Below are 15,275 nucleotides of genomic sequence, written 5' to 3'. Positions count from 1 at the left end.
ATGTATCATTTCCATGTATAACATAACGTTACAACTGACAAGACAACATCTTTATATCGGCACAGAGATATCCCTCCGTCCTGTGGTGATCTATCGATACCCTTGTCCTAACAACACATGGTGTGTTTTGAATTACCACCCGTTCAAAATAAACTAATCTGAAATCACACGAAATTACACGGATAGACATAGACAGTACTTTCGCCCCTTCCCCAGGACCACTACAGTAATTATTTCAATTTTTTCATTCAGAAATCCAGGCAGACATGTATTTTTTGGTAATTACCATTTTATTATCTAAGACATGTACAGAAGCAAGTTCCCATAAAGTAGCAACTACCGTGTCAACAGCAAAGGCTCAAAAGACAAAATTTAGAATGAATCATAAAACGTTAACCTTCACCTCTTCTTAATTCCTTAAGTTATTAACTTCATATCAGTTAATTGATACGCTATTTAAGATGTTTTTAATATACTTTTTAAGTACATAACTGGTGCTAGTAAGATCTAATAAGATCGCATTCATACTAAATGCCCTTGATTATGATGTGGCTGTAAATGTGATAGTACTAGGCACTTGGAAAGTTAGCATGGCTACGTTATCTTTTTTATCAGACATAATTGACAAATATGCTGTGGTAAATAATTAATGTTTTGTTCTATTCATCCACTGTTGTTGTTCTGTATACGTGATACTCACTAAGGTTGAGTTGATATTGCTTATGCTATCAGTTCTGTTTAAAAGTTAAAGACTCCACTCCGTCATCCCTCAGAAAAGTGGAGGTGATCTTAAAAAATCTGGGGATGATCTTTAATGAAATGTTGGAGCTCCTAGGTATTCGCTGAATTGTTTTGCTTGTTTATTTGTGTTCATAACAATGCCGTATTGGATAAAATGCCTTCTGGAGTTGAGTTTTCCTTGAATGAGTAGATTCTTTTAGTTATGCCATGCTTCATCTGGCCTCGTCAAGTATTTGTTTCAATTATTATTTCCCACAAATTGCAATAGCAGTTTGAAGTTTACTTATTTGCAATGGTCGAATGTCCATATTTCATATCGTTATAAGATGTGTTTGTGTTTGCCATATCGTCATAAGATGTGCCTATGTACGCGTCTGGTTCAGCACCGCAAATCCCACAGATTGCCACTCCAGCCAGCATTCGCCCATTCAGTCATTCCAGGGGGCCACCACTGTTAACCTAGTTCAACAGAGTTGGACATACACGTGAGGTAAAATGTTTTTTAGAATCAAGGCGTCTCACCCCAACCAATAAGGATCTAGGAGCGAGGACTTGTTGGGGCTGGATCCTGATAGTGACTGGTGGTTTCCCAAAAGCTAGGGATGTACAGACCAACGGGAAAATTAGACTTATCAGAGTTCCCACCTTCATGTGACCTAATTTGACCAATCATCGCTGATCTTGGACCCCCTTTCGTTTTATTTCAGACACTAGAATCGTCTCTCGTGGTAACTGACCAATCCCTGTTCACCCAGAGAAATAGCTAACAAACACCTTGATTGGACATTTTAAAACTCCAAGGACTGTTTCAGAGGACTCATTCTCCAAAGACTGCACCAAGAGGGTGAATTTGGCACTGGAAACAAAACCTTACAAACCCGCTAGGGTGTGCAATGGTAACACATACCTAGCTGACAGATGAATCCCCTGGCGAGGCTGCAGGTTGCGTCATTCCAGCCGTGCGTGGTGTCAAACATCATGACGCAGTGTTCGCCCTGGTGGGCGTCGTTCGGCTCACCGGGATGCCAGTTAGAGTAGCCGGATGACGCAAGGCTTTGGCCGTCTTCATACACAAACTGGCCTTCGTTCCCGAGGTCAGTCAGCCCGATCCAGCGTATTCCAGCTCCTCCTCCCAGGTTGTGGATGAAGGTGTTGGTCGCGTCGTCCTTCGGCATGGCCAGCAGTCCCCCGTCTGCGGCACACGTCTGTCTGGCCTCGTCGTACGTCTTTAACTCAGCAAAGTCCTTGTAGCAAACTCCGTTAAAACTGACGTAGCCTGCTACTGGACACACTGTAGATGAATGAATGAGGTTAGTTGGCTTGATAACCAGCTAAAATTTGTTAAGATAAGAGCTTAAGCTGCATTTCATCCTAGGTTATGACAAAGTCATTGTGATTTGCACACGTTATGGCTCAGGAATCATGTGGATGTTATAATTATTACAAGACTACTAGAATTGCCATCATACACCGCTAAAGTGTCATTATACAATCTTCTAATTAATCATCTGCCCTGTAAAATACAGATGCTGGTGATTTTGAAGGGGCAATAATGTTTTAATTGAAAAATGTGTGATTTTAATTTACTTCCACTTTTCAATATATTTGTGCAATTATCTCACATTTCTTACACCCATGGCTGACACTAAAACAGACCACACCAACACCAAAACCAACCAGGATGTAAACAAACATGACTGACAGCTGTGAATAACGCACTATTAAGGCGTCATAGTTTGGCACCTCCATTTCCTGCATGGTACTTACTTGGGTTGATTCCACGTACTTTGTAAATAAATGACCAGAAACCTTTTGTATCACCCTAATGTGACATACTGCAGCTTCAAGAACATTGGATGGTTATCAAGCAGTACCGATAGATTGTGTTTAGATACACCTTCATTCATAGAATAACAGTTTGTCCTGAAAGTAATATTAATTGGACAAGAATGTTTCAACTAATGTCAAAACACTGCAAAAGTAATAACGTACCGGTACCCATGTAACAATTTACGTAACAATCGCACCTTACATAAGTTTTGACATCAAAGTTGTAATCACCAATAGTATTATAAAAAGTACAATTTTGTTTTGTTTTGTTTTAATAGAGAACGGATAGGTATGAACACACACGCGCGCGCCCACACACATACATACATACACACACTCAGGTACACATAATACTTCTTCTTTCTCATTCAAAAATCATTGTCTCCTTCATGAAAAATAACGCTCCGACTTACCCGGCGGGGCTTCACAGATGTAGCAGTTCTCGTCCCTGGAAAGAAAAAAAACATTGTTGATCATTCTTAATGTAGCGACGACTCAAGAAAAACTGAAGCACAATTAAATGCATTAAGGTTAAGAAGTGAAATTTGTCTCCTACTCAGGTTCGCTGTAGAAATCCACATCTTCACTTTCCCGACTGATCCAGTATCTATTAAAAAAGAAAGAACATACGTGATATTGACTGGATCTGAAACATGACTGTGATTGTAAATGGTGTTCTCTGGTGCCTGCCATATGATTACAGAGTGAGCCGAGTTCTATCAATCGTCAATTCAGAAGATTTCAGACGGCCAAAACATCACTCCCTTTTGGCCCACAACTGGCCAAGTAAAAGTGAGTTTGTGGTCTGAATGCATTTTATGCATTGTCTCTAAGTCTAACAATCTATATTTTCATTCATTTCTTAATCAAAAGTTTAATATTTATGTTTAAAATGAGATATGAGGAAACTTACGGCACAGGTCCACTACTTCCCTCCATAGCGTCTTCCCTGTCTTCCGCGTCATCGATCACAACTAGGGACCCACCCCTGTACATACAGTCGTACTTTGCGTTTTCGAAGCTTCTCTCCACGTCAGAGATAAAGAAGCATCTCCCGTCTACCTCGTTGTACCCATCAGGGCACGCTGCAACACAGGTGTATCAAATAAACAAATAGTGTCAGAGTTTTGATAAGGCATTACCAAACTGTTTGGCCGCAAATAATTGAAAATTTGGGATGAGTATGGCCAAGACGTATAATCTTTTCACAACATAGTGTGGACCTTACCAAGTTCCATGACCCTAGCTGTTTCCAGCCCAGAATATTTTGGGGCTAAAAATACATTGACAAAATCCTTCAGAAGTGAATAAATCAAACAGCTGATGAGCGTATATTCAATTTACATATATCCACCAAAAATGAATTTCGCATCATCTGACATTAAAATGAAATTCTTAGCATTTTTAGTTTTGATCAACATGGAGGAAAAAAAATAAACATGAGAGAACACCCATGTTATCATTGATACACTCAGTATATACTATATACTCTAACATGTACAGGAATTAAACCTTACTTTGGACTGTCAGTGCTGGTATTGTCAAAAGCACCAAACAGAAGAGGAATTGCCTGTCCCTGGCCATCTGGAATATCAGTATAAAGACCAGTCATATCACAATGTTATATTCTTCCTAGCAAGGAAAAAATACTGGTACAACAAGTCTGTTTGCTCTGTTTGGTGCTGGAATTGTTTCTCCATCTGGAATATCAGCATGACGACCAGTAATATCACAACATCATATTCCTCCTAGCTAGGAAAAAATACCTGTACGGACTAGGGGTATCTCTGAATTCATACCACACGATACTAGAAGGCAGATAAGATCAATGCTATTACATGAGAATGAGAGTCTATATGGAGGTGCTGACAATGTTCTCTCCGGCGTTGCAGCGTAGATACAAATCTAGACGCATCCTGTTTACAGGTCGCAGCATGTCAGTTATGGTATACATATTCATAGAAAGTATGACTCATTTACATTATCGATCCACAGAAGGAGTGACTTACCGGCTCGGATTACACAGAGGCAAAATAACAGCAATAATATAACACTGAGCACATTCACTGCTTACATTTAGAAATAAGTCAGAACTCACCATGGATATCCCTTCGCTGTACGTTTCTGGACTGTTGGTAAAATATTAACAAATTTTGGACCCACTATGTGCCGTCAACACATTCTTTACTGAGTGAGATTTTGTACATTTGAGTGAGAACGTCACTCATTCTCATTCAAATGTACAAAATGGTGTCGCCACTCTTTACGACTAGATAAGAGCCAAATTATGGACCTCATCATTGCTTTCTTCACTTTCCCACTACACTGACTATGTTTCACGAAAAATGTACCACAGCACTAGGTTTGATTGATGGTCACGGGTTGGATTTCTCTCCCTCAAAAGTGGCTGTCTCCAGAGAAGAAATAAAACTACAAAAAGTAGCCTAAATTTTATTACGACAATAGTTTGATGGCTGTTGAAGCCGGATAGTCAGTCCCTCTGACTAATCAAGTCAGATCGCTCCTGTCACTATTCTTGTACGCCGTGCGAGGTGTTTCATACCTGTCTCCAACTTCTGTAACCTCCTTTACCGCTCAAGTAAGACGGTCTAGATGGAGCCGCATAAAAGACAAAAAATTTTTTGGGTTTCTAAGAGGAGAAAAAAGGAGTTTGCTGTCTTTTGTAGCCAACCTTGCTGAACAAAATGTTTTACAGTAATGGCTGTAACCTCCGTTACCGTTGTTTATTACTGTCCATGTACGTTACTTCACCTAGTATATGAAAAACTTCCCCGGTTTTTAAATGTCTACACTTATGCTCCCTTGCTCCTAAAAGATGAAGCTAAAAACTGTAGACCTTTTAGGAGAAAAAAAGCAAAAAAGTCTGTGTTGTAATACTCGTACACCTGTAGCCGAAAAGACATAACGAGGGATCTAATTTCCTTTTCCTGTGCACCATAAACATAACAGTCGGAAATAAAGTAGAAAAAAGAAATATGCTTCCAAAGGAAAATAACCCTCAGTGGTGTTATCAGACTCAAATATTCTACCCTTCTTTGAGATTTTGCTTCCAAAGTTAATTTTTTTCGCTACTTCTATACACAACCGTTATCTTTATGTATTCGATACGTGTATATGTATCAGTATATAATGGACTCACAGAAGCACTTCCATACGTAGATACTAACGCCTAAACTGGTGGCTTTTGAGGTTATGTCATGAATACAATTTCTTTCATACATCTGGCTCATATTCTGATGTTCTAGTGTTTCTGCCGCACCAAAAATTGCATTGTTTTCATATATTTTATCAAAGTCCATTCATTTTCGGTAACTTCCTATGACAATCTGTCATTTTCGGTAATCATAAATTGAGCTGTTTTTCTAAGAAATTCAGATGTTCCTGAAAAAAACAGCTCATCAATTTTTCGACCCTAAAAATCATCAATTCTGTACTACATTTCAAAGAGAACGAGCTCTGTGCGGCTTGTTTAAGATTTTAAATCATACCATGCATCTATCTCCAGGTTCAATTAAATGTTTTAAGGCTGGACGGCAGATGAACTTATAAAATAAGACCTTTATTGTACATTTTTGCTCGTTTCGAACTAAGTACAGGTCATGGTAAATAGCGATGGTAGACTAAAATATATCTATAGTAAAACTACATATGTACAGGTTCTGCTTCTTCTCGCTTTTTAAAACAGTTGTAAATATAAGAACATATGGAGTGTATAGTACGAGGATTATCGCGTTTCATGAGGAAAGTGAATTTTTCCTTTCTATCTAAAAATCTAAAGGTAGGGGAATAATCTTGTATACAATTGAAGAGAATCTTTCTCTTATTATTATATATAGAGTACAGTCCACAATAAAATGACTCTCGTCTTCAATCTCATTTAAATTACAGTAAAATTGACAATAATTACTTTGTACTAGTCTTTGTATAAGAGTAGCAAGCCCCTGAAAACACACCAAATAAATAAATTCACAGCTTACATTTATCTAGAAAAAAAAAGAACTCACCATGGATATCTCTTCGCTGTACGTTTCTGGACTGATGATGAAATATTGCCTAACTTGAGACACACTTTGTGTCGTCAACTGTTTTACTGTGACTGAAGAGTCTGTAAGAAGACTGAGGACGTGTCGACCTGTGCGGCTTGTCTGCCGGGCTGTCAGTGGTCCTTGGGTGTCAGATCTGTTCTGGGCTAGCTCACTTTCCACCAGGACTTTATCCAAACCGGGGAGAGGATTGCATACGTGGCAATAACCAATAGCATCCTTTCTCTTGTTCAGCTCCGTGTTTAAAAATAGATGTATCCATGGCAACGTCAGCCTGTAGCGCGACGTAGCTAGACACGAACACTGCACACTGGGTATTTTCTCGAGCTGAAAGGTCATCCACGGGTACGGATACCACGTACCTCGGTATGACTATCAGTATTAGTAAAGTTCCAACAAGTGCGTTTGCCACAAAGTTCCCCACACACAATATGGCTGTCAGTCTGATAGGTTTTTTTTATAAACTTTAAACATAAAGTTTAACATTAAGTATACAGTATACAGTGATGTCTTGCTTTTTTTTATTTCATCGCGGATATTGATAATGGCCAAACAAGACATCTCAAATTCTTTGATACACTGTATGCCTCTGGTAAATAGAACCATTGCTGAAGGTAAAAAAAAATGCTACTATAATACACAAAGAAATTGTTACTCACTGGATAGAGTTTGAAAACTCTATATATGTCAGTACGATACGACGATAATGACTAATATTGATTTTACATACTAGCCTACACCAGCCTCCCCAACCTAACCTCTACTGTGCATGCTACTTGTAAATGGTGGTAAAATGAGTATCTAGTATATCTAGTATCTGCTATAGCAGTTGTAACATTCGTTACGTATACCCCCTTGTATTGCCCTGAAAGTTACGTTTATCAAGCCTCTAGGATCATTAACTTAGGAACAACAGGGAATGATATGTAGCTGACCGTCTTGAAAGTTGTTCTTGTCTCAAGCATGTCTCAAGCATGTTTCCAATCTACTGAGAATAGCTAATTGTGCTTGTCTGTAGACATCTCTTGATCCGCTCTGGCGGATTCAAAACATGGTTTTATTATTGTTGTCAACATATTAGCGTGTCCGTCTGACAGGATTATCTTTGTGAAATATTGCTCTAGATCGATATTTGGCGATGCATATGTGAGCATACCGCACAACAGGACGGACATGTATCAATTTTGGTGTAGTGAATTTTTCAAGTCCACAGTGACTAGAAAATTCAAAACATTTCTACAACTTTATATCTTGTGGTGTTAAAAAGTACGGCACTTAACATTACTCTATGTCTACTTCACCACTACCTCCCTGTATTGCTCAGACAGTTTATCAAACTTCTATGGTCATTAAGTTGGGATGATTAAATTTTGGACTAGGTTGCCTTGCTGCTCTACGGTAATTCCAATGTACGGTGTCTAGTTATGGCAATGCAATTTGATAGTGATAATGGATAAACTTACATCGTGGATGAAGTAGTATTTGAAGGTACTAGTATTTTGATGCTCGAGCGCTCAAACAATTTTCCATTAGGGTCATTCGAGGATAACAGGACATGTAGCTGCAGTATCACAGTCCAGAGAGTTGTTTTTGTCAGAAACTTACAGACGGATGCACTGTTTTTGATGCACTAAGAATAGCGAATTCTGCTTTGATATTTACATTATTTGACATCATTTGATATTTACATTAACTCCGCTCTGGCGCATTCAAAACATGGTTTTATTATTGTAGGCAGAGGCAATGTTTGTCCAAAATACTGCTCTAAATCGATATTTGGCTCTGCATGCGTGATTATACTGCACAATATGTCGTGCATGCATGAAATTTAGAGTACGGAATTTGGCAATTCCGTATTGTAAAAAAAACATTTCAATCAACAGATACCTGCGATTCACGCTGTAGGTGTTACAAAGTACATGTTACTCTACTTCCAAGTCTCTACGACATAAAAGACTGCCGATTCTCGGTATGCTACTGTAACTTGATGTTTTTTCGGCAGGGATTTATTTTTGCAGTAGGAGTGGGAAGAAGGTTTTCACGTTGTTTGAATTCGCGGTCGAGACAATACGGTAGTACAAACACACGCATTCGTGGTGCCATAACGTGGAGGAGAGTCACCGCGATCGCGCGAGTACTACCGTAACTAAAAACAAGACTGGCAATGAAAACATACATTGCCATGGCGACGGTGATTGCTGTTAGGGTTTGCATGGCACTGCCGTGACTTCATGATTTTGAGGAAGACTTGGTACCCCTCGTGAAACTGTCACGACCAGATGATGATGATGGTACCTGTTAAGTCTGGACAGATGCAGTGCACTCCTCCCCTGAGTGTATAGTGAACAAGCCCCGGGGTCACAGAAAGTAGGGCCATGGGGCAGACAGATCTTCCCAAGGGTTTCTAGGAATGTGGGCATAGATGTGGGTCAGAGAAATGCCTGTGGACATTCCGCATGCCTGTGGACAAAATGCTAACCATTCACTGGGTACGGCTTGTGGGGAATGTGGCTAGAATGTAGGACATACACTTGACATACAATTCCTACCTAGTGAAATTCCAGGAAACCATTGGGACATTGTGGAAATTGTACAGATTGACAAGACTCCCATGATGTTCATGAAGTCGGTACAGATTCACAAGACTAAAAATTCTTGTGAATCTGTACCGACAGTCTTCTGAGCTCTGCTGCATTTAAACAGGTACTATTATATCTTTCTCTCATATCATAATAATTGAGACGTTTATTGCAAATTCATGCCCAGAGGCTAATTGTCAGTTACAAACATAAAAGGACATTGAAGAACAGTATATAAAATAATTGAAATCTACATGATCAAAGGTAGTTGTCTAAAATTATAGCTATGTCTAAAACTATGTCTGAAGGGTTTGACTTCTCTTTTGTAAACTGTAGAAGCTTCGAAGACATCATCAGTGCATATCTGTAAGTCTCCTTCTCAGCATTTCCCCAACATGTTCAGATTCACGATGTGATCGACTTTACTCACAGAAGTAATTCTAAAATGTCTTTAGAGGTTGTAGTTTATTCACTTGGAAGGCATGTGGGAAAGGAATGTGAGCAAAAATGTAGGACTTCCACTTGGAAGGCTTGAAGACTTCCACTTGGAAGGAATGTTGTAAGGCATGTGGGAATGATTGGAAGCAAGAATGTAAAACTTCCACTTGGAAGGCATGTGGGAATGGCAAGAATGTAACACATCCACTTGGAAGACATGTGGGAATGAGGGCCAGAAAGTAGGACATCCATAAGACTTCAGCGCATGTGCAAAACACAGGCATTGACGACATGCCACAAATCCCTAGGGTTTACAGCGCATGTTAAGAATGCAGGCATAGCAAGCATACCACTATATGTCCCACCGGTTTTCAGCGCATGACAAGGACAGGCATTGTACAAATTCCACGTTGTTCCAAATCGCACAGCTCCCGAATGAAATGTCGTTGTTCTCATCAGGAGAAAGCACACCACCACTAAGCGCTTACATCGTAAATGGCAACAACACATCTGAGTAACCTACAATTTAAAGACGACCACCCACGTTTCACGGACTGGACTTGACAGTTACAGGATATTGCTGAGGTGGCTAAGAAAATGGAACTGGGCACGCAGAGGACCAACGTTCTGGACGGAAATAGTTCACATAGGACTGTGTGACAGCCGGAGAGGAATTATTGTGCAAGCCAAAACTGATGAACTTGGGCCTGAAAAAAAGGTTTCCCTTCTACTAGTTTTCAAAAAGTCATCACAAGGCAGAAGGTGCGAATGACCCCTTGCAGTTGTCGTTTTTGGGTGGTATTTTTTCTAACCGGAGGCCTTCCGCAAGCACCCTACGGCCAGGCAAACTTAAGGTAATGTAACAGGAAATCCATTTAAGGCTAAATGAAGCCGTATAAAACACCTGTGTCGATGGTCTTACAGAAGTACAAATCTCTCTCTGGTGTAGATATTTATGCAGATGTATTGTCATATATCATACATGATTAATTTTACGGCATACTTAGGACTGCATGCACAAAAAAAACTCTAAAATACATGTGTACTTCTACCTTGTCCTATAACAAAATTGATCTAGTCAATATATTTGGTTATGCCAACCAACGTCAACAACCTATCAATGCCAACCTCTGATGTGTACAACATATATGTAAGTGCATTTATGTTCGCGAGGAGTTAACTTCGCGATATACCTAGCCTATCCTAGCTAACTGATCTCCGTGTCAACAGTTTGAATTTGTAATGAAATAGAAATTTATATGAACAATCCTTTCCATTCATGAAGAGTTGTTATATTTAGAACTTCTTGTAAAACGGTAGCACAAAACATCTAATATGTGTAATAGTCTGTACACAACGCAAGCTTCAAATGCGCTAGTTTGCTAGAAACGGGTCACATGATAATATTGTACTCGCCGATTTTTTTGAACTCATAAATATCAACTTGAATGTATCCCAACCATGCGACTCAATAGAAGCTTGGTGGAAAGACAGCGTGGGTCATTTTCCAAATTCCAGTAGAGTAGTATTTACACAAAAAAACGCGCATGGTCTCTATAAATTATATTAACATTTATTAAAGTCTATGTCTTGTGCTGACTTACGTAGAATTCATCATAGGATTCATCATTGAACATGGCAAACTTACCATCCAGGACACGCGTTATTAGATCGGTCCGGTTACAGTCGTAGAATTAAAACAGTCAATTAGATTACACTGTACAGAAAATGGGCATGCGGGGCCCTCCTTAAAATGCTATTGTCTATTGTCATAACAGATCCTAAAACAACACACACTTTGACTAGTGTTGGCAACTTCTTTGACTAGTGTTGGCAACTTAGAAAAAAACTAACTCCAAATCACAACCTTGACAACTAGACATAGTTAATGTATATGGCAAACTTACCTATCCAATGGACACTCAACACAAGCGGCTACCTGGTACTACAACAGCACATCTGATCACTATCGACTGTACTCACAGAAGTAATTCTAAAATGTCTTAGGAGTTTGTAGTTTATTTACTTGGAAGGCATGTGGGAGGCAAGAATGTAGGACTTCCACTTCGAATGCTAAGACATCCACTTGGAAGGCATGTGGGAAGAGATGTGGGAAGAATGTAAAACTTCCACTTGAAATGCATGTGGGTATGTGGGCAAGAATTTAGGACTACGTAGGAATATGTCCATAAAAGTGTGCCATCAACATGCCTGTAGACATGCCATGCCTGTGGAAAAAAATGCCTGTGCAATTCCTAGAATTCTTGCAAACTACACACAATACTGTGCCATTAGGCTCCCCCCTGAGGCGTCGCCAAAAAGTAGAATCAGAAACATTTGTTTGCTCTGTATTTGGTGGTTCACTGCTCTAATCGACAACCACAAATGCGTGGAACAGGAAGTTAATGTTGTCTTGCTGTGAGAACACGTAAACAACTAACCGGGAAACATCTCTCACCCCTGCGTTTTCTGGTACCATCTACTTTGCCCGCTGGTTCAGTGTCATCTAAAGTGTGTCCTGAGGAAGGGGAGAAAAGTAACCCCTGTGTCTATCTGCACAAATAAGTCCAATTTTGCGAAATTAGGAGTCTCCGTGTTCGCTTCCAAGGAGAGAGTATGAACTATTATCATATAGCCAGATGACCCCGACCAATCAGAAGGCTCCATTTCCCCCATAACCCAGGTCATTAATATCCGATATACGGACCCGCGGGTCCGTAACCGACGATACCATTACATGACAGGGTGGTGTTTTCTTCTAACCTACTTCAAATTCTAAAGACCTTTCTGATAGACTTGTTTATGTACAGTAGTAAATTAACTTAGTTTTAATAAAACTAAATACAATTAAAATCAGCGGTAGATTAAGGAAAAAATTATTGATAAACCGCAGAGATGGATTTGGACAATAGTGGTGGAGAAACAGTTGAGGAAATTCAGCGGTAAACTTCAGCGGTAAATTTAGTTCCTACCTGTAACTTTCAGCTTTAAATAATTGGTTTGTTGCGATGAGAATTCACTTAAATGCAGAATTAAAAGATTTATATGTTACACAGGAGTTATTTCCCTTATGTGTCTGCTTGATGTACACGCATATGTGACAATATCTATATGATAATAATGTTAATGACCCGCTTTCCTTCGGTTTATACGGTGTCATAATTCATGGTCGGTTCCTATAACCACCTCATAAACGACCTCGTCCGCTCCGCGGCCTCGGTCGTTCATTCGGTGGTTATAGGAACCGACCATGAATTATGACACCGTATACACCTCAGGGCGGGTCATTAACCCTATATTATTGATCGGTGTTACCAGGATGTCATATGACGTCAGTACCAACATGGCGGGCCGATAGGGATAGCCCGTAGACTCGAAATTGGCATTAAACATAGACCTTTGTGGCAACAAATGATGTACCTTTAAAATATCATCATCTTAATCAACCAGTATTCACCCTACAGTCAGGTACAAGAGGTTGGATTCTGACATAGTTTGATGTTTACTGTTATATGAGGGGCTTCCCGATTCAAATATACCGCCCGCATGATCTCTGTGTACCCATCATCCCTTGCAAAATTTCAACTTGGAGCATCACGTTCATGAAGAGCTTCACTTTTTATACCCTTCTTTGTTTTTTGATATATACATCCATACCATGACTCGAGAATGTTAAAGTGTTAAACACTTATTACAAACGAATGAGCTGAGCGCGGGACTGTGTCAAACATGGTCATCTTATATCTTATCCGGGCCTAAACCATTATATTAGGAGTTAAGGCCATCTCAATTCGAGGGTCACTTTATATAATGAGTATATGTCTTGTGCTTGCGAATTTGGCGCTATTACATTCAGCTGTATGTAACTGAAAATTATGCACCGGACTGTCAATAGTCGATGATCGGAATAGAATGGGCATGTAACTTAAGTTCGTTTGGTCACGTTTGATAGGGTATAGGGTAACCTATAAGACAGAGACACCTTGTAAGGGGTTGTAGATGTTCTAAACATCTTGATATCAGCTAAAATACTTGTACCAAACAGTACAAAAGAATGACAGGAGACATTCTAATTCTATATTTTATTAAGGATAGAAGCAAATTCCCAAAAGCAGCAAGCTGCGTGGCGCAAGCAAATATCGTAAACATACCATTACCCATATCATAAGGAATCAATATCTCAAGTGCTAAATAACAATTGGTACTCTCTCTCTGTGTCTGTCTGTCTGTCTGTCTGTCTGTCTGTCTGTCTGTCTCTCTCTCTATCTCTCTCTCTCTATATATATATATAATTTTTATATAACTGTATCATGTTTCACCTTACAACCGTTACTTTCCCACATTCTACACACACACACACACACACACACACACACACACACACACACACACACACACGTATGTATATATTCCATTTTATCATCTATCATAATTGGAACGCTGCACTTGTGTGCTTGATGTTCTTTATGTTCCTCGTCGATATCTTATGTTTCTGTAAGTATTTCTCTAGTTTTGATCTACAAAAATTATAACAAATCAAATACCATTGGAAAGTACATTTGTAGGTTAGTACATTTTCATGGGGTAACTTTCCAGTGCGCTGTGCACATGTGGTGTTGACATTCTTTACTATACCTCTCATTGTTGTTTTCTAATTATGATTATATTTTCCTTATGGTGTTAAATTGATTATGAATTAATAAATTTATTATGAACTATATATTTCAATAATAAAAGGTTTATGAATAACATGACTATGATTAAAGTGCAAAATATGATATATACCTTAGCCTACGCGATCTATTGATCTATGCATCAAACATTTCTTAGAACATGGCCACTACCCCTCAGTCAATTAGAGCCCTTTATTTTCTGTGTTTATATCTCGGTAGTGCAGAAAAGTGTGGTACTATGAAAAAAAAGTATGGTACTATAAACTCAATTGCATTAAATAGTACCACACTTTTTTTGGTTTTAATTGAAACCAAGTCCCCATCTGTGCAAGCTAATCACCCAAGGGATTGAAACACAAACAGACCAGCTTTCTCAAAGACAAATGTTGTATTGAAACTGATATTGAACCAGAAAAACTGAAAATGAACAAGAGAAACTGATAACAAGTTTGAAAGAAAACCTTGGGGAAATGGCCATGTTCTAATTATATAAGTCAGACAGACCATGGGCTTGGACTCGTTTACGGCATGTAGTGTTGGCCACCCACTCGGGGTGGCACTATGTCCCAGTAAACTGCATGTGCTGGCCCATCTATTACTTATGCTTGTACAGTATGTCTAATCCACTTTAATACAATATATAGCCATAAGAGTAACATTATATCCCAAGTATGAATTGGTGTCACGGGTTACAATTAATTGCTTTACTGAACATATAGGGATGTGTATTTTCAACTAAAACAGTTTTATGTTTACTAACCCATTTCCATGTGAAAAACAATATGCATTGCAGCATTGGGTATGGTATTACAAATAGAGATGTGCAAGAACTGACATTGCTGAATCCCCGGGTCATGTGTGATGTTTCTTAGTTTGCTTGATATATGTATTTTTGCGTAACATTTGCGTTTGGCAGCAGTAGCGACTTACATTTGCGCAGAGAAACTAAG

The 15,275-nt window shown here is 39.1% G+C and overlaps 1 protein-coding gene across 1 annotated transcript; it reads right to left on the bottom strand.

Moving 5' to 3' along the window:
* Positions 1-1,110: 1,110 nt before the first annotated feature.
* LOC109482942 (collectin-10-like) lies at positions 1,111-3,657 on the bottom strand. The gene is made up of 5 exons (XM_019785840.1): positions 3,485-3,657; positions 3,128-3,178; positions 2,985-3,019; positions 1,649-2,032; positions 1,111-1,200 (listed from the first exon to the last, which is right to left on the bottom strand). The coding sequence occupies exons 1-5, from the start codon at positions 3,565-3,567 to the stop codon at positions 1,196-1,198; spliced, it is 558 nt and encodes a 185-aa protein (XP_019641399.1). The 5' UTR covers positions 3,568-3,657; the 3' UTR covers positions 1,111-1,195.
* Between the last annotated feature and the right edge of the window lie 11,618 nt (positions 3,658-15,275).

Source organism: Branchiostoma belcheri, unplaced genomic scaffold, assembly GCF_001625305.1.
Source record: "Branchiostoma belcheri isolate BF01 breed outbred unplaced genomic scaffold, Haploidv18h27 scaffold61, whole genome shotgun sequence".
NCBI classification, from domain to species: Eukaryota; Metazoa; Chordata; class Leptocardii; order Amphioxiformes; family Branchiostomatidae; genus Branchiostoma; species Branchiostoma belcheri.
The sequence above is the reverse complement of the archived record's forward strand: the minus strand, read 5'-3'. Positions and strand labels throughout refer to the sequence as shown.

Bases quoted from the DNA above. Each gene is read 5' to 3' on its own strand.
- LOC109482942 (XM_019785840.1), bottom strand. From the start codon at position 3,567: ATGTACAGGGGTGGGTCCCTAGTTGTGATCGATGACGCGGAAGACAGG. The intron at 3,179-3,484 runs GTAAGTTTCCTC...CTTTTTTAATAG, and splicing joins GGAAGTAGTGGACCTGTGCC to ATACTGGATCAGTCGGGAAA. The intron at 3,020-3,127 runs GTAGGAGACAAA...TTTTCTTTCCAG, and splicing joins GATTTCTACAGCGAACCTGA to GGACGAGAACTGCTACATCT.